At 42.2% G+C, this 18,186-nt stretch overlaps 1 protein-coding gene and 1 pseudogene across 1 annotated transcript in view; one reads left to right on the forward strand and one right to left on the reverse strand.

The window, feature by feature from the left end:
• The window catches only part of CNTNAP4 (contactin associated protein family member 4), a 278,158-nt gene that overhangs the window by 183,716 nt on the left and 76,256 nt on the right, over positions 1-18,186 (forward strand). Inside the window, exons 7-10 of the mRNA XM_066613747.1 lie at positions 2,758-2,901; positions 5,672-5,933; positions 11,123-11,272; positions 16,577-16,748. Coding sequence (XP_066469844.1) covers positions 2,758-2,901; positions 5,672-5,933; positions 11,123-11,272; positions 16,577-16,748 — 728 coding nt within the window. The remainder of the gene's footprint in view (positions 1-2,757; positions 2,902-5,671; positions 5,934-11,122; positions 11,273-16,576; positions 16,749-18,186) is intronic.
• On the reverse strand, positions 14,619-14,738 carry LOC136642265 (5S ribosomal RNA; annotated as a pseudogene).

Consider the following 18,186-nt stretch of genomic DNA (forward strand, 5'->3'; position numbering starts at 1 on the left):
GAACATTCTGGCTCCTGCACGGCACAGGTATATCATGAAGGATTTGGAATGCAAAGGAAGCCCAGGCACAGTAGCATGAAAGGTGGCTTTTCCCTGGTGTTGATGTAGGAATAGTAGGTCATTTCCCAGAGGCCAGTGCAGTTAAACTTTACATTCTTTAGGCCCAAATCCTAACCAACTTTCCAGCACTGGCATATCTGTGCCAATGGGACATGTGCTGCATCCTGCAGTTGGGTGGCACTCATGGAGGCCTCCTCAAATAAGAGAATGTTTGTTCCCTTACCTCAGAGCTTCATTGCCTTTACGTGGGTGCTGGTAAGTGGGTTAGGATTGCACCCTTAGTGGAATGTGAGGAGAGAGGCAACTGTGTCTTCCCCCTTCCTTCACCATTGTTGCCATTTGTCTGCCTTATTCACCTCAACATACCAATTGAAAGATGGGGATGGACAGCAGAGCCAGAGAAGCAGCAGGCAGGAGAAAACGCTACTGCCTTGTTGCTCAAAGTATCAGTCAATTCAAAGGTGCAGTGCAGATCTCTAGGTTGCAGTCTTTTAAACCTTCTGACTTAAGTGGGACCCAGGTCCTACTGCCCATAAGAGGACAGGTTTCTCCTTGAATTGGTGCTTAGACCTTTATCTTGGATCCCATCAACCTCCCTACAATGGTTCATCGAACTCATTTTGTATTATCATTAGAACTTTGGTTCACACCTGTAGGAGGTCCCCTACCTGCAATACTTTCCCAGTTGCTTCCAAGAACCAAATAGATTCCTATCTGCACAAAGAGCAGTTAAACTACAAGGAAGCCCCCATATTCACAGATCCAATTTCTGTGGATTCACTTACCCACAGATTGAGTCCACAGACCCCAGCTGCATGCCCCCATGCGCTGCCCCTCAGAGGTGAGCGAGTTGTCTGAGCACATCCGTCCACGGCCTCTGCCAGGCTCAGAATGAGTGAAACACATAAAACAGACTGAATAACTTCCTTGTTTTTCAACAAACTGAGTCTTTAAGGCACTGCAAAGTCTCTGAGAGCTTCCCCTGGTCTCCTAATGCACACAGATGGATGTGCACAGCCTCTGCTGGGCTCAGATGACCCTCTGGAGGAGAGGGGAGCAGAGCTCCAGAGAGCTCCAGAGAGTGGGGGGCAGCATTTGCCTGTATCCATGGTTTCACTTAACCATGGGGGTTCCAGAATAGAAGCCCCTGCAGATATGGGGGCAAGCCTGCACATGTTAAAGTACAAGGCGAGACCATTAATGCAGACAATCTGTGTGCTTTGTACACAGGTCTGTTGTACAGTTAGACTGCAATCGGATGTGCATTTGCCTGGGAGTAAATTTCATTGAAGTCAATGAGACTGACTTCTGAGTAGACATGCATAGGATTTCACTGTTAGGAATGCAAGAGCACGAATATCAAGCTGAACTTTTGTGTCTGTTCCAAGTGAATGTCTTTAAGAGTTTGAGCTATTACCATCAGTTTGATCTCTAGAAAAGGCTGTCATGTGCTTTAAGAATATTAGCCACTCACTAATGTTGGAAGAAGTTTGAATGAAAGCACCCTTTAACCAAGGTTTGCTAAACTTTTGCTGGCACGTTCATGCTCATCTTGATTCTGCCTGCAAACCTTTAAGCGGGGGAGTTATGAGTTCCCCTGGTAAAATGCTTGCAACCGTTAAGTCAAAATAAAGAGTAACAATAAATTTATTTTGTGTAGCATGTGTTGTTTCATTGATTTGAAAATAAATTTCATTGCAGGTAAGCAGTTGCAGTGGTCACATGGAAGAATACATTAATGTACTAAGATAAACCACAGTGTGTGAAGTAAAAATTGAGAGCTCTTTTAAATAATATAGTCTGACATATCTATATTTCTAAGGGTGCAATTTTATCCTGTGCTGAAACAGGCAAGCCAAGAGTCCATGGGACTGTATCCAGTTGTGCTGTATCCAGCTCAGGATAGGGGCCAGAATTGACTCAGCCAGAGGCAAGGGGAAACTGTTCCCCTTACCCCTGGGTAAGGCACCCTAGCCCCAGTGGGTCTCCTCGAACTTGCGCCACCTCCTGAGGTGGCACAAGTTTGAGGAGAGTGGAGCGGCTTCAAGTCGCTCCAAACTCCCTGGGAATGAAGGTTGGGATCCAGCATAACTGCCGGATCGCATCCCCACCTCCTGCTGCCCACCCACCCACTCCCGGGGCTACCTCCCTCCTGCCTCCTCCCAGCCCGTCCCAGAGGCTTGCATTGACCCAGCCGGGCCGACACAAGCCTCAGCAAGGAAGCTGGCACGGAGGCTTGTGTCAGCCTCCGCAGGCCAGCACTCCTCTGAGTGTTGGCCCAGCTGCTCTCGAGGAGGCAACCCTCCTCAGCTGGCGCAAGGGACTTGTGTCGGCGCATGGGCGCTTCAGGATTGCACCCTTAGTTATATAAAGCGTACTTTACAAATGAAAGACACATTTTCCTTTCACATGTTTGAAAAAAAATTACCAGTTTCAGAAAATAAAAGCTTATACATTTGAATGTTTCCTTTGTCTTTCTACTTACTTTGGTTTCCCTGTGATCTGCATTTTAATCTATATTTGAAGTTAATGCATTTGACAATTGAAAAGAGTTTAAAAAAATAATAGATGGATTCTAAATTGACCAATATGGGACCACTACTGCTAAATCATTGTTAGCATTTTTATCATCAACGTTGCAAGTAACTTGTCAGAAAATTACTTAATACTATTATTGATTTTTCTTCTCTTTCTAAGCTCAGCTTTGGAGGGATTCCAATGACTAGAAAATCAGGGATATTGCCATGGAGAAACTTTCATGGATGTTTTGAAAATCTTTATTACAATGGTGTGAACGTTATTGATTTGGCCAAGAGAAATAAACCTCAAATCAACATTGTGGTAAGAGTGTGAGATATAAAGTGGGGGAGGGGGAGAGAGAGAGAGAGAGGGAGCATATTTCCTTGTCACCTTATTTATAAGGTTGTTCAATCATAGCCCAAAGTTGGAATCCACCAACTAGTTAGCTAGCTGTGTTTAAAACAACTGTGTTCAGTCAACTTCAGTGGGATGACACTGGCTTAAATTTAAGTACTCCAGTTGCTTTATGAATCAAGCTAGAAGGTATGAAACTGAAGCTTTGTATGAGGGAACTGTGGAAAGGAGTGGAACCAAAGACTGCAGATGTAGAGGCTTTCTTAGGTCTTCCCCTATTCTATGTGGTACTTGGTAGCATTAAAATGAGAATACAGATGGAACCACAATGTCAACATCTCTTCCTCAGCTAACTGACATCTAGTTCAAACATGCAGGGCACAATCCTAACCCCTTATGTCAGTGCTTTCCTGCGCTGACATAAGGGCAATGCAGCTCCGAGGTAAGGGAACAAACATTCTCTTACTTTGAGGAGGCCTCTGTGAGTGACACCCAACTGCAGGAAGCAGCACATGTCCCATTGGCACCGCTATGCCAGTTCTGGAAAGCATTGACATAAGGGGTTAGGATTGCGCCCACAGTTGTTTTGTGGCTAAGTCATTTCTGCCTTTAACCAAGGAATTGTATCTTTTAACACCTCCATGTAAAAAAATGTACTTGATAATTCTGCACATGGATACTAGTATTTGTTTGGCTGTCTTCCAGATATGTTGACTTTTCACAGAACTAGGAAGTTTCAAACGACTTTATAAAATACCATTATATATTCATTACCTGGAGGGGATATATGCAATTCTTACAGATAGACAAAAGGGAACACATTGGGGAAGCTCTGCTGCCAGAGGCACAAGGGTGCAATGTGAAGCACCTGAAATAGCCAGATCAACATTCTTAGGTCTGACTAGCAAGAGTTCAACCTCTGTATCTTGTGCCAGAGCTCCCTACAACTCATGAGACTGTTAGGAACCCTTCCATAGGCTGAGAAGAGTTTCTGTTGAGAATATTGCTCTTTAAATCTGACTTTGGGACTTTACAGCTCCTAACTGTCTGAACATTTGCAGTTCTTGGAGGTCATCCAGTTGTTTTGTAACATTGGCATGAAGGTTCCCCTGGCTCTCTATTATGGTTTTACTTCAGATGGCTGCTCCCCATGTGACTTTTTTAAGGGCCAGCACATATTAAAAGGGCCAGCACATGCAGACAGTCATAACATGTATTTTGACCCTTAAAATATTTAATATGCACTAACAACCCAATCCTAACAAGCTTTCTAGTACTGATGCAGCCATGCCAATAGGGAGTGTGTTGCATTCTGTTGGGGGGGGGGGAGTCACAGAAATCTCCTCAAGGTAACAAAACTCTTACTTGGGGACTGCATTGCAGCTGCATCGGTTCTGGAAAGTTTGTTAGGATTGGGCTGTGCGTTCCAGATAAATAAAGAAAACAAGTTTTAAAAGAGACTTGTTGTTGGCATCCTTCAGTCTCGGAAGACTATGGTATCGCACTCTGAATAGTGTTCTGGAACAGAGTGTCCTCTCCAGTGCGCGAAGCCTGGGTAAAGTAGATATGGAGGATAGACTGTTACCCATGCAGCAAATCCCCCCTCTCCACGTCGCTGAAATGGTCCAATGGAAAGGCAGAAGCCAATACGGTTGGTTCCAGCGACGTTGCAGGAGTTGCCAGAACGTGACTGTGTTCAGCCATGAACTGCCTCAGGGACTCCGGCTCCGGATTTTGCCTCGAGGTTGACTCCGGAAGCCTTTTCCATAACTGGATGTAGCTGCAAGGCAGTGGAGGTTTGGGATCAGAGTTTTCCTTCTCTCAGATGAGCTGCCTTCCCAGGCTAACAAGTCCCATCTACCCAGTGGCTGTTCAGTCGCCTCTTAGTGAGAGAAAGAGAAAGAGAGAAAGGAATTTCATTCATTGAAAGAATACAAATGGTATCCTTCATTCCAGGCCCAATTGTTCGTAGAATGAAGCCGATATGAAATGATATTGGTGGAACTGTTTCTATGACATTGAAATGAACAATGTTCGGGTTGATAGACCACTGTCATATAAAGCTGTTCACACCTAACTTTTCGCCTATTACTTTGGTAGGCATTTTCAAAGAATGAAGCTGCAGCAAGTAGCTCTTCAAACTACCCAGTATAACTGATGTAACTGATGTCCTGATCTTCAAGTAACTGTTGTTCTACCTCAGTCCAAGACACTTGTATATTTGACTACCAATAACCCAAGAGTCATTTTACATTTCCTCTTTCCTGTTCATGTTTTTTTTTAATGTTTTTAAGGGGACATTCCTAACCCTTATGTCAGTTCTTTCCAGCACTAAAATAAGTGCAGTGCAGCTCCAAGGTAAGGGAACAAACATTCCCTTACTTTGAGGAGGCCTCCGTGAGTGATACCCAACTGCAGGATGCAGCACATGCCCCATTGGCACCGCTATGCCAGTGCTGGAAAGCACTGACATAAGGGGTTAGGATTGTCCCCTATATCTCTATGGCTTCTCCATAAATCTGAGTGTCTGGCAGTACACAAAGACTGTGTTCGCTTAAAATCCATTCTGATTTTAAGAATTATAAACATCAGAAAAACAACATGAACAGGAGAGAGGAGATGTTGAACATCAAACATTGTTCATTTCAATGTCACGAATACCGGTTGTGAAAACCTTAGTATTTTTATGTCTATTTCTATGTTTACCTAATATTTTGTTTCTGTGGTTTATTTCCAGGGCAATATATCCTTCTCCTGTTCAGAACCCCCAGTTGTTCCTGTCACTTTCTTGAACTCCAATAGCTATCTAGCCTTGCTGGGTACACCAGGGCAAGCTGAAATTTCAGTCAGTTTTCAGTTTCGGACTTGGAACAGTGAAGGTCTCTTACTGTCACATAAATTATACCAGACTTCAGGTGGCCTCCTCATGTATCTGAATGATGGGAAAGTTAAAGTGAGCCTCTATAAACCAGGAAAGGCACAGAGTGACATTACAGCAGGTAACAGAAAACTAATTGCTATGTAGATTATTTGGTATTTTAATTAAACTTTGTAGCATAGGATTATGAATAAGATTGGAATTTGAGCTTTTGTTTTGTTGGGCACATTTCAAATTTCACTCCAATGAATTCACTGTGCTTCTTTCACATATGTCCATACATCTCTGTACACAACACTTACTGTCAATCCTTCTCATTGATTAATATGAATTCCTACCAGGAAATTTGGGTAAATAATGTTGTGGGGTTATTGTTGCCAACACACCTTTCATATACGTGTACACATGTCAGCTACTACAAGTGTATGTATACACACACACAGTCTCCAGAAGACTTGTGCTTCCAAATGAGAATATGCAAAGGTGGAGAGCCCAAGTTTGCAAGACATTAGAGGACACACAGATGCCCCACAGTGCTACAGCTTTCCATTCTAGTAATAGCCCTTTATTAGCCTGATCTTGATCAGTATCTCACCCCCTCCAAGGCAAAGACCTGGCAGGCTCTCAGGAACCAAGATTAAACTGGACAAGCATTTTGAACAACATTGTGTACGCTATTGCAGCATTTGCAGCACAGTCCTAAACAGATTTACTCAGAAGTAAGCCCCAGTAAGCTCAGTGAGCCTTGATCTCTAGTTAGTGTGCTTAAGAGTATAGCCTTACAGCGCAATCCTATACATGTCTGCTCAGATGTGAGTCCCATGGAGTTCAATGGAACTTATGTTTAAAATTGCAATCTTGGTGTACTGCAACACTGGAACACTTACTATATCTGACTTGTGAACTTCCCAGGCAGTTTCCTTTGACCACTGTTGGGGACAGAAAGTTGGAGTACATGTAATATTGGGTTTTCTGGTCCAGCAAAGTCATTCTTATATTTTATAATGGATAACTAAGATTGCACAGGGTGCAGTATTCTGAAGGCCAGAAGTCACCAGTATCTCCTCAGCTCTAATTTAGTTTCATGTTTTATAGTAAATTCTTGTTTAGATTTGAACATTGTGTTTTTGTTTGGAACATCTGCGCCCAGTGACAGCATATTAAAAACCCCTGTTTTTCAGTATTTGACTGTTTTACCAGTCTCAGTAATGAATAGTAACAATGTCTAAATTTTTAAATAATTGACTGGTTGCCAGTAGCAATCCAATGCTGATAATTTACATAAAGAATGCGTCCTAAAATGAAGACTTTGACATTGATTTTCACAGCAGCAGGATCAGCTGCAATATATGCTAACTAATTCAAATAAATAATGTAGGATGTGTGCCAATTTATGACTAACAGGCTTCCCTGGGTTTGCCATCTGAAAATGTTAATGCCATGGTAAAGAGTGTCACTGATGTGCAGTTTACTGTGATGTATCTGACTTCTTCCAGAGCAGTTTAAATCACAGCTCAATTACATGCATGTTAATGACACAATCTAAGTTCAGAGTTTCCGTAACAGGTTTGCAGAGTGTGCTGTCAATTCTAACCGGATTACTAATAGGCCTTTCTGACAAACCCCTTGACGACAAACACAAATCAAAACCTATAAAATATTCCCCAGCAACTTTGAAAATCCTCGCAATGAAAAATCAAAGTAGCATTTATTTGTTGAATTTATTATTCTGCAACGTGACGAAGGCAAAAATCCTCTGCAGTTTGAAGACTCCACTTTGGATTTGTCTGTGTAATTGTCAAGTGTTGCATCTTTCAGTGAGGCTCCTACTTTCCGCAGCAGAAAGTTATCTAACAAAACCATGCACTGAACTTTTATTTTCCTTGTGCGTGTGAAGTGTTTATGGTAGCTTCATTCATTGGAGCAAATCAAGTCTGCATTTGGAGATTGAGTAATTAAATTATGGACGGTTGGACAGGTTTGTTCCCCTGAAGGCAAAGACTTATGACCTGACTTTCACACATACAATGTGTGATAATTAAATCAGAGCATATTACTCTGAGCGCAGCTCTGAGACTTCATTACTGGAGATTTATAAAGATTTCTTTGTCCACATAAAATGGAAGTAAAAGGCCTATATTCCTTCATGAATGATTAACTTACAATAAACCAAGATTTCTGCGGCAAAGGATTGTAATTTTCATCTATGAAACTTCTTTTACAAGTTGGTCATCAAATGTTTAGATACAGGATTTAGACAAACTTTTTTATTTTGTGCTAAACAGTGATTGCAAACAGAATTACAAGTAGTGTGAAAACTGAAGTTGTCACTATCCAGACCAAGATTTAATAAACATCAAATCTTTGTTAAGGTCTAAAATTTCATTCAACATCACAGATACAAGTGATGGTATAGTTATGACAGTTCTGTGTTTTCATTTTCTAGCTAGTGACTCCAGCATCCCACTGAAGTCAGCTGGCATGGGCTTATTATTAGGGCTGAATAGCTGGAACAGGATAAATTGGCATCCCACTGAGAGCGCAATACTATTCTGAGCTGGAACAGGCAAGCCAAGAGGCTTGCACTGTACCCAGTGCAGGATTGTGGTCAGAAGCTGTTTAGCCAGAGGCAAGGGGAAACTTTTCCCCTTACCCCTGGGTAAGGGCTGCTGGCCCCAATGGGTCTCCCTGGACTTGTGCCACCTCTGGAGGTGGCACAAGTTAGAGGAGAACAGAGCGGTTTGAAGCCACTCCGTTCTCCCTGGGAACAGGGGTTGGCCTCTGGCTTCCTGCCCACCCACCTCCGGGGCCACCCACTGCCCGTCCTCCCCCCGCCCAGGAACACCTCCCTCCCTCCTCCTCCCTGCCTTCCCCCACGCCTATCTTTCATCCTCGCGTCAGCTCATCTGAGACGATGTAAGCAGCTGGGGGGAAGCTGGAGTAGAGGCTTATGCCAGCCTCTGCAGGCTGGCGCTTCTTGGAGCGCTGGCCGACTTCCCCTCGAGGAGGCGCAAACGTGCATTACGGCACATTTGCGACCCTCCTGGGCCGGGCCGGCATAGGGCGCAGTTAGGATTGCACCCTGAGTTGAGGAATGTGAACCAAGCAAAAACAACCATGTGGATTTACTAATACGTTCTCTGGATTTGTCATCGGCAGTGCTGGACCTATGGATTTTTATTTGGAAGCATTCCTGAGTTTATTCATCTTCATATATCCTTGAATATGTAGATGCTTTTAGCCCATTATTATGACTTTGAAATCGGCATACCACTGATAGTGTATGTGGATCAGTTCTGGGAGAGGGTTTGGAATGGTGGCAGGGGCCTCTGCCATATCCCACTCTCTGGTCCCGATTTCCTGACATGGGGCTGCTTGGATTTGCATCAGTTATTTTGCTGATGCTAGTCAAGTAGCCCCATTGTGGGTGCTGGGGCAAGGGAGGTACCTGAGATGCCTGCCTGTAGCCTCCTTTCCCACATAGGATGCCAATGTGCTTCAAATCAGGAATTCCCCAGTTTGAATTTCACCATTTTTAAGTGATGTCTTTTCAGCCTCAGAGCTCCTGCTGCAGTAAAAGAATACTTGTGTTGCAGGATTCCTTCAAGATCATACGCATGAAGCACTTTACATGCTTAAAAAAAAAAGGAAAAAAAAGCACAAAACAAGTGCCAAATAGTAACGGGTTAGTTCAGACAATACTTTGGCCTCAGAACCATCCCTGAACATTTGAAGTTGTGCCTGCTGAGGACGCATGCGTGTTCTGTCTGACTTTTCCAAAAAAAAGTGCATAACTGATATGCACCTCCAACACCTCATATATCCGAGGAATTAAGTTGGGTGTCATCAGCATACAGTAGACTCCTAATCTCAAATCCAAGCTGCCGTACTGGATTTGGACCCAAGCATGGACTTTGTAGCACTAGGTCAGTCCTGTCTATGACTTTGCAAAGCCATCCACACACCAGGATAGTATTTTGTATTCAGTGCCCTTTGCTTTGTGTTCTTGTTGGTTCTTACAACTTGAAAGCCCTGTTCTTGTTCTTTCTCTTGAAAACCCTGCTCAGACAGCACTATAAGTATTTTAACAGCCTTGTAAGATTGCCTCATCTGCTTCTATGCTTTGTTTGATCTCTGTTTTGTTCTTTGATATGTATGTCATTTGCTTCAACATAAACCACTAAACAAAATCAAAGGAAAGAAGGCGCATAGCTAGTGCTTTTTTAGTGTGATTTCTATACTGGTAATTTTAAATTACCAATCTCATGTATAGTTGAGGAGCATATCCTGCATAAGAATCTGGTTATAATTTAACTGTAGATAGATTTCTCTGCTGTTGACAATACCACAATTTATATTCCTTTCATCCTGGGCTCGTTCATTAAAATGGCAATCTACTAGCCAGGGACACAGCAATATCAAGTCAGCAGCAAAATTTACATAGGGTGGCAATAATAGTTCATTGCTCATTTTGCTATCTGAAAATAACACAGATAACACAGACTTGGAAAAATTCTACCCTTGCGTTATGCATTGAGCACACAAGATGTGTGATATTCTGGCCCCACCAGAATTTCACTACAATAAAGCAATCTCTTTTGATGACATCTTACTTTGGTAGGATGTAGTAGAATTCAAACTGCAAGGTATTCATATTTCTTTGAAGAGGAGTAGCTTCCTGTTCAGCGGGATGGTCCTTTGATGAGAAAACACAGAAGTCACCAAAAACATAACTGATTGTACTATGCAAGTTTAATCACGACTCAAGTTTACTATGCAGCAGAAACATCCACCTCCAGACATTAATTTTGTTCAGCATCTACAGAATAGTTTCCTACTTGCATCCATCATAAGAGGGCGAAGGCATCTGACACACACATGCATACTTGAATATATATTTCACTGGAACTTTTGCAGAAGCTCGCTGTAAATGACAACCACCCTTATTCTTCAATGCTTCAAAACACACCTACCTGGAAATAAGTCCCATTAAGCTCAGTAGAGTTTACGTCTGAGTCAATGTGCATAGGACTGCACTGTAAGTAAGATCGAGTAATTGGAATGACTGGGGAAAAATGTGAAAATGGTTAAGAATTGGGAAATTTGACTTGACTTTTTTTCCCTTCATCTTCTGTTCTGTGATAACATGTGGTGTTTGACCAAAATAGGAATTAACTACATTCTGATCCCCTTGCTTTCGCAATAGCAAAAAAGATTATAGAACATTTGTCCTAGCTTGGTTTTACACTTATACCAAGTTATCATAGCTAGTTCTGCAGTATTGCTTGAAAGGTGCTCTTTTTCTTTTAGGTGCTGGATTACAGAATGGGCAATGGCATTCTGTTTCTTTGTCAGCTAAAAGAAACCGTGTGAGCTTAGTAGTAGATAATGATACCACATCTGCCGCTCACGCGTCACTACCTATACACATTTTTTCAGGAGATACTTACTACTTTGGAGGTAAGATGCATTTTTCTTTTCTGGACAAGCCTTGCTGTATCTAATGTGATTTTTTAAAAGATTGTATTAATGTGAAAGTTGGGGGGGGGCAGAAGATTGATACAAGCTTGCCTAGTTCAGACCAACTTCATTTCGGTGTAACAGTGGTTGTGATGTCCAACTAGGACCTGGGAGACTGGGTATAATTCCCCACTCAGCAATGCAGCTCTCTATCAGTTTAACTCACAAGGTTGTTGTGGAATGAAAGGGGAGAAGAACAATCTGAAGGCATGTCATCCTGAGATCCTTGGAAGGATCTTCTTGTTGGCATCCTTCAGTCTTGGAAGACTATGGTATCGCACTCTGAATAGTGTTCTGGAACAGAGTGTCCTCTCCAGTGCGCGAAGCCTGGGTAAAGTAGATATGGAGGATAGACTGTTACCCATGCAGCAAATCCCCCCTCTCCACATCGCTGAAATCGTCCAATGGAAAGGCAGAAGCCAATACGGTTGGTTCCATCGGCGTCGCAGGAGTTGCCAGAACGTGACTGTGTTCAGCCATGAACGGCCTCAGGGACTCCGGCTCCGGATTTTGCCTCGAGGTTGACTCCTGAAGCCTTTTCCATAACTGGATGTAGCCGCAAGGCAGTGGAGGTTTGGGAGCAGAGTTTTCCTTCTCTCAGATGAGCTGCCTTCCCAGGCTAACGAGTCCCATCTACCCGGTGGCTGTTTAGTCGCCTCTTACGACAAGTACAGCCAAACTGAGGGCCCATTCTTATCCCCAGCCCCCAGGGGAAGAAGAAGAATCCCCTTCCTTAGAAGAAGGGCAAAATATAAATGCAATAAACCAATAAATTTCCAGTGTAAGCTACTAGTATGTTTCTGAAGTTCTGGGCATGGGATCATTACAACTCACGATACTTTTGTAGCTGATTTTAGTAGAATTGTTATTGCATACTCAGGCTCATTAAGGAGGAGTGTGGGATATAATAACAGGTATGGTGTGACATTTTCTCAAAGCAAGGTCTAGTTTTCAGACTTGGTAAATGTAAGGACCTAATTTTGTTTACTTTTAATTTGTGAAACTGAAGATTGAAGAGGTGTGAGGATTGGGTGTGGGACTGGGCTTTTTTTTCTTGTTCTTCAAAATAGGTGTAATTAGTATTGAAATTATGCAGCTTTTTGAGGTCAAAAACAGCATAGTAGGAATCAAGAAAGTGCTGTAACATCGGTTCTTGCTTTTATAAAAAATGTATAAAGTTAAGGCAAGATTAATGAAAAATGGAAAAAAAAAAACCAAATATGCCAAATTCCATGATTCGTATAGATCTGCTTATTTCACTTTGATATATGTGAACATAGCACATTGACCAGAAATTTGACCATTAATTTGATTTATAATATTGCAAATGATTTGTAAGTTACTGATGGTCCAATCCTATCCCTCTTCTGCACCCACATATCCCACCTGTTGCAAACATGCAGTAAAGCACATTGCAACAGTAAGCCCGTTAGTAGCACTGGCAAGAAGGTTTTTGTTGTCCTGCTGGCACTAACCTAGGGAGCAGTGAGTAATGAACATGGTAAGTTCTGCATCAGGCAGCACAGTGCTGCATCAGGCATTCAATGCTTGAATCCAATGTACCTAGCTTTCATGGTGGTTGCATGTGAAGAGTACTTGGTGCATCCGAGGAAATCAGAAAAAGGAAGGGTTGTAGGGAAGGATTTTAGGGTTCTGCCAATCCCAGCTGCTAACTAAAGATGGGGAGAGAAGGGGTAAAAAAGGGGGGAGAAGGGAAAGAGTTCTAGGTGCAAGATAGTTACCTGTCTTGTAGAGCAGTGGGGGGGGGGGAAGAGTCCTGTGGAGAGGACCCTCTGACACAACACAAATGTGTTGGGCCTTGGAGAGAGAGACAGCATGTGAGAGGAAGCCCTCTCTTAAAAGGGGTTGGGAGACAGTACTGAGCTTGACTACTAACTCAAAGCTGGGTGCTTGGAGTATGTATACATTTGAATGGGGATCAGTTATCAGCAAAATTCAATGGGGTCAATAGCTGGCTTCCTAGAAGGGGGAACTTTACAAAGACTGAGTGGAAACAATACAATGACTCAGCAACACAAGAAGGCAGTTCAAGTTTGCATACAGTAATGTAGGAGATGCTTAAACAGTGATTGGATTAAGACACAAGACTTCCTCGCATAATGTGTGACTATGGGGGTGGTGGTGGTTGTGTAACCATGAGCTTGTGGCTTGACTAAAGTCCTGGAAATGTGGCCTGTATGCTGGGAGAACAGTTTAGCTTGCATGATATTATAACCAGATATATAGAAAATCACAGCTAAAAGGCAAAAGGGGATTTTCACGTAACACCCTTACATCAGCGGTCTCCAAACTCTGGCTCAGGGGCCAGATGTGGCCCGCGGCAAGCCTCCATCCAACCCGCGGCCATCCTCTGATTCCCTGAGAGCCTCTGGCCCAGCTGACCAAACAACAACCAGAGTTGTGCTTGTGGGTCAAGGGAATGGGGGTCCATTTCAGTGTGTACTTTATTTCTTGGGCTGTGTTGGTGCTTGGAGAAATCCTGGACATTTGAGCCCATTAATTCATTTATTCATTCATCTAAATTTTATATTTAATTTTTTTTTCCGGCCCTCAACACCATGTCTAATATTTGATGCGGCCCTTTGGCCAAAAAGTTTAGAGACTGCTGCCTTACATCACAGAGACCTCTAAAATGCAAAATTCCCCTGCAAGATGCAGCACAAGCTACACTGCCACTGCATTGGTTTGGGAGAACTTAGATACAATTGGGCTGCCCAAGAATAATAAGAAATATGTTTTAAAAGATACCTAATTGTGACAAAACTGGTCAGCTGAGAGATGTTAAAACTGACTTGCACTAGAATTTGCTCTGCATGCTAAATCCAAAATGTTCCTTCTAACTGAATTCTCCAGTGATGAGTGCAATAGTCTTGGAACTTACTCCTGATGTGTAACATGTGTGGTCCCTCTCCATCCACAGTTTCAGCGTTCATGGATTTGACTACAGGTAGCAGGGGACAGTTTCTGCTGCTCCTGTAAGCCACTTCCATGTTGTGCCAGGTGCTTTAATTAAAAACATTTTAATTTTTTTTAAGTTCCTTTTTTTAAAAAAAAAAAAGTACCATAACACTGCAAACTGCAGCAGCTGCAGGGCTGCAGGGCATCTCCGGCACTCCCGGAAGCCACTTCTAGGTCACACTGATGTCTGCAACCCGTTCTTGGCCCTGACATGCTTCAGTATGCATTGCAGAAGCATTTGGGAGACACTTCTGAGATTCATTCTGATATGGTTGGCAACCTTCAGTCTCGAAAGACTATGGTATAAGGCCTTCAGCACCTGGTATTCCCTGGCGGTCTCCCATCCAAGTATTAACCAGGCCTGACCCTGCTTAGCTTCTGAGATCAGATGAGATCAGGCATGTGCAGGGTAGCAGTTGCTGCTATATATGCGCCAGAGCCAAGGGAGGTGACCACAGGCCTCAGCACGACCCAGAAAGGGCTTCTGTGAACGCCAGAGACTGCTCTGCAACAGGCATGGTTTGTGGCACTAAGGCAAGGAATGCTTTAAATATATTTTTAAAAAGCTTTAAAAATGTTTTAGCACAAGCCCCATTATCTGCCAGTATCAGTATCCACGGGGGGTCCAGGCATAGATCCCCCACAGACACTAAGGGACTACTATATAAAGCAAAGAGGGTACTGAAAGAGCTATTTCAGTACTTTGCTGAAGCAGAGAGTTCTTTGTTTGTTTTCTCATTTGCAATTTATCATTCTTTCTGTTCGTTCAGAGATGATTCTCTGCACTTGAAATGTTTGTGTTTTTAGTTCCCTTAGCCATTTTTGTAGACTCTAGCTTTCAAAAGCTTTCATTAGTGTAGTTATAAACGGGTTTCATTATGAGCGTGTGCTTAAGTTATTGCCTGCTAATATTATGAGACAACAAGTCCTTTGACTAATATGACCCAGGAGGCAATACTGTTTGATTAAAATCAAAGTGGTGTCTCCGAACATCAACCCGGAGGCAGCATTGCCCTGTGAAAAAAATATCAAGAAAAAAAACTCCAAGAAGCAGGCATAATTTGTCATGTTCCATAACCTATTAGCATTTATAGTTCAAACTGATGACTGCTCCAAGGACTTTTGCCACTGGAAATGGTTTTACAGAGCAAACGGGAATGTAGCAATTTGCATAAGAATCTCACTAACTGTGATCTTTTTTTTTTATCTTTCCTTTTTTCTTTTTCTTTCAATTTTTGGGTATTACTTCAATTTTTATTTTGTTTCCATTATGTATTTTGTTGATACTTGGATAGCGTTCCCACATTACTTTATCTGCTTCTTTTTAAAAGTCATAGGTATTTTAATGATAATTGTAATCAAAAATTAAGTCCTGCATTGTGGGCTTTACATCTTGAAAGACAGGCTGCTCTGATGCCTTCCTGCCACCCAGGATCAAGCAAGTTCAACTGGAGCCTGGGTTACCATATGCTTAATGATCATGCAGTATCTGTTGATACCTGGAATTGCTCCAACACAGCACATGCAGTGCCAACAGTACTTACCGTTTTGCCCCCCTCTAGCTATGCTACTGTTCACCGCTCCACTCATGGTCAGAGCATTCGTGATCCATTGCCACCAGAAGAATGATGTCTGTGTCATCCCATTATTCCCCACAATCAGGTATTCCTGCTATAGCTCCTGGCTGGCATCTTCATCTGCCTGTGTGTTCTAATACTGCAGTTTGTGATTTCTGACTGGGAGCCATTAGCACTGCACTAAGCAGTTGCAGCACCAGGGAACGTTGCTTGATTGCTGGGCTTTGTGATATTGTTGAACTCTGGTATGCCTGGGACTTCTAACCCAACTCATGCTCATGAGGCAAGGTCTGTGGGTGCACCACCCAATTCTAGTGCTTGAAGCTGCAGAGGTTGTTGGCGCCAGATTAGATTCTTGTCATGATACAAGAACGACACGGATTTTTTGTGTGATTGGGATGCAGTGGAGGAATAGAACTGCTGCCAGCAACTTGTACCCTGTCTTAATGTCCATTCCAGCCCATTCTAGAACTTTCTAAAGCTTGACCAAGCTTTAGAACTGATGTTTGTTATTTGTAAGCAAGCACAAATTCCATAGGTTGTGCCTTATATAAAGAGTTTTCTTGAAATATTTAATCAGTAAATTTAAATAACATATGCCATTCAGTTTTAGAATTTCAAAGGCAATTGTAACCAAGTGCTTTGAATAAATATTTTTGTCCTGTCTTTTTATTTACTATTTTTGCAGGATGTCCAACTAATGCCAACCATTTGGAATGTAAAAATCCCTTTGCTGGGTTCCTTGGATGTATGAAACTAATTACCATTGATAATAAAGGAGTGGATTTAATTTCAGTTCAAGAAAACTCAGTGGGAAATTTCAGTGACCTTCAGATAGACTTGTGTGGCATTATAGATAGGTAAGAGATGTTTTGTTTTTCAATGAATTGATTATTTCTGAATGCCACTTCTGCTGACAGTAGAGTGGTTGAGTCTTTTCCCAGAAAGCACTCAGAGTACTCTCCCTTCTGAACCTGATTTCCCATATGAATTGGCCTCATGCAACATTAGACCGACGGTTGCTTCTCTTAAGCAATGCCAAGCCAGTGAATGCGCTCTGAGGCGAAGGTAGTAAATGTATTTAATGTAATTTGATAAAGCCCTCCATGGAGTTTTGAAATGGCCTACCTACAGTTGTCATTGGGGTCCAGACTGCACAGATTGTCTGGGAAGGGAGAAGGGCCAGATGAAAAGGCTCCAATGAATATTTAATATTTCCTCCTATTGCACTGTCGTGCACAATTTCCTAGTTTAATATGCAGTTTGTTTTGAAACATATCTGTAATAGATAACTGACATGTTTAAATTTTCCATTGTTATTATCCTGGAAGAAATGTGTATAAATCAAGATGTGTTCTTCAGGAGGTTAATTTTGGATTATCCCTAATCTGCTATTTTCACATTTAAATCATACCTCCATAGATGCAATGCATTTAAATGTAATGAATTCCAGTCCATAACGGGCTGTTTTCCTTCTGTTGCTGAGCGTAAATATAATTTTAGCATGCTCTCAGAAAGATATACGTATTTCTTTTAACTTCAGTAGACCTACTGCTTCTGAATACATTGGTTAGAGTGGAAGCTTGGGGCTAGTTTTGTGGCATGATGAATCATGCATTCAGCTGATCATTTTGAACTGATCAGACCTTCCTGAGGTTGCTTGTGTGGCATACATAACCACCTTAGAAAGGTTTGCAGTGGTGGATCACAATTTGTACTTGTGTCATACATTTTGGAGTAGTCCTTTTTCATGTGCATTGTGCAAAACCTGAGCATGAAATACCATCACTGATGCAGATTTTTTGGAGGAATTAACTATAAACCTAAGCTCAGCCAATGCATATGCAGCCCAGGTATGTTCCACCACATTGCTTGGACAGTGATTGATCTTGTTTTATTTTCCCTGTGTGCTTTCAGAACAGATTTGGGAAGAAGTTTTCAGGGGTCTAGGGGTCTGCATTTAAAAGGCTTGAAACATAAAAGTTCCCATGCAAGAGCAGATTCCATGCTAGACTGGATCTCCTCTATGGTTATGACTAATGATGGTTCATCAAATTATTCTCATGCCTCAAAAACAACGTTCCCATCAATAATTTGTCAATATTTTGATTAAAAACAAAGTGTGTCAAAATGCCAGCTGATTTCTATTCTATCTTGCATTCTGTATATCTATCTAAAGGAGGCACAAAATGTACTTATTACATCTGTATCCTGCCCTTCCTCTTTGGAATTCTGGGCAATGCACATCTTTTATCCTCACAAGAGTGTGAGGGCCCAATCCTATCCAATTTTCCAGCG

This window comes from Tiliqua scincoides, chromosome 2 (genome assembly GCF_035046505.1).
Source record: "Tiliqua scincoides isolate rTilSci1 chromosome 2, rTilSci1.hap2, whole genome shotgun sequence".
Classification (NCBI taxonomy): domain Eukaryota; kingdom Metazoa; phylum Chordata; class Lepidosauria; order Squamata; family Scincidae; genus Tiliqua; species Tiliqua scincoides.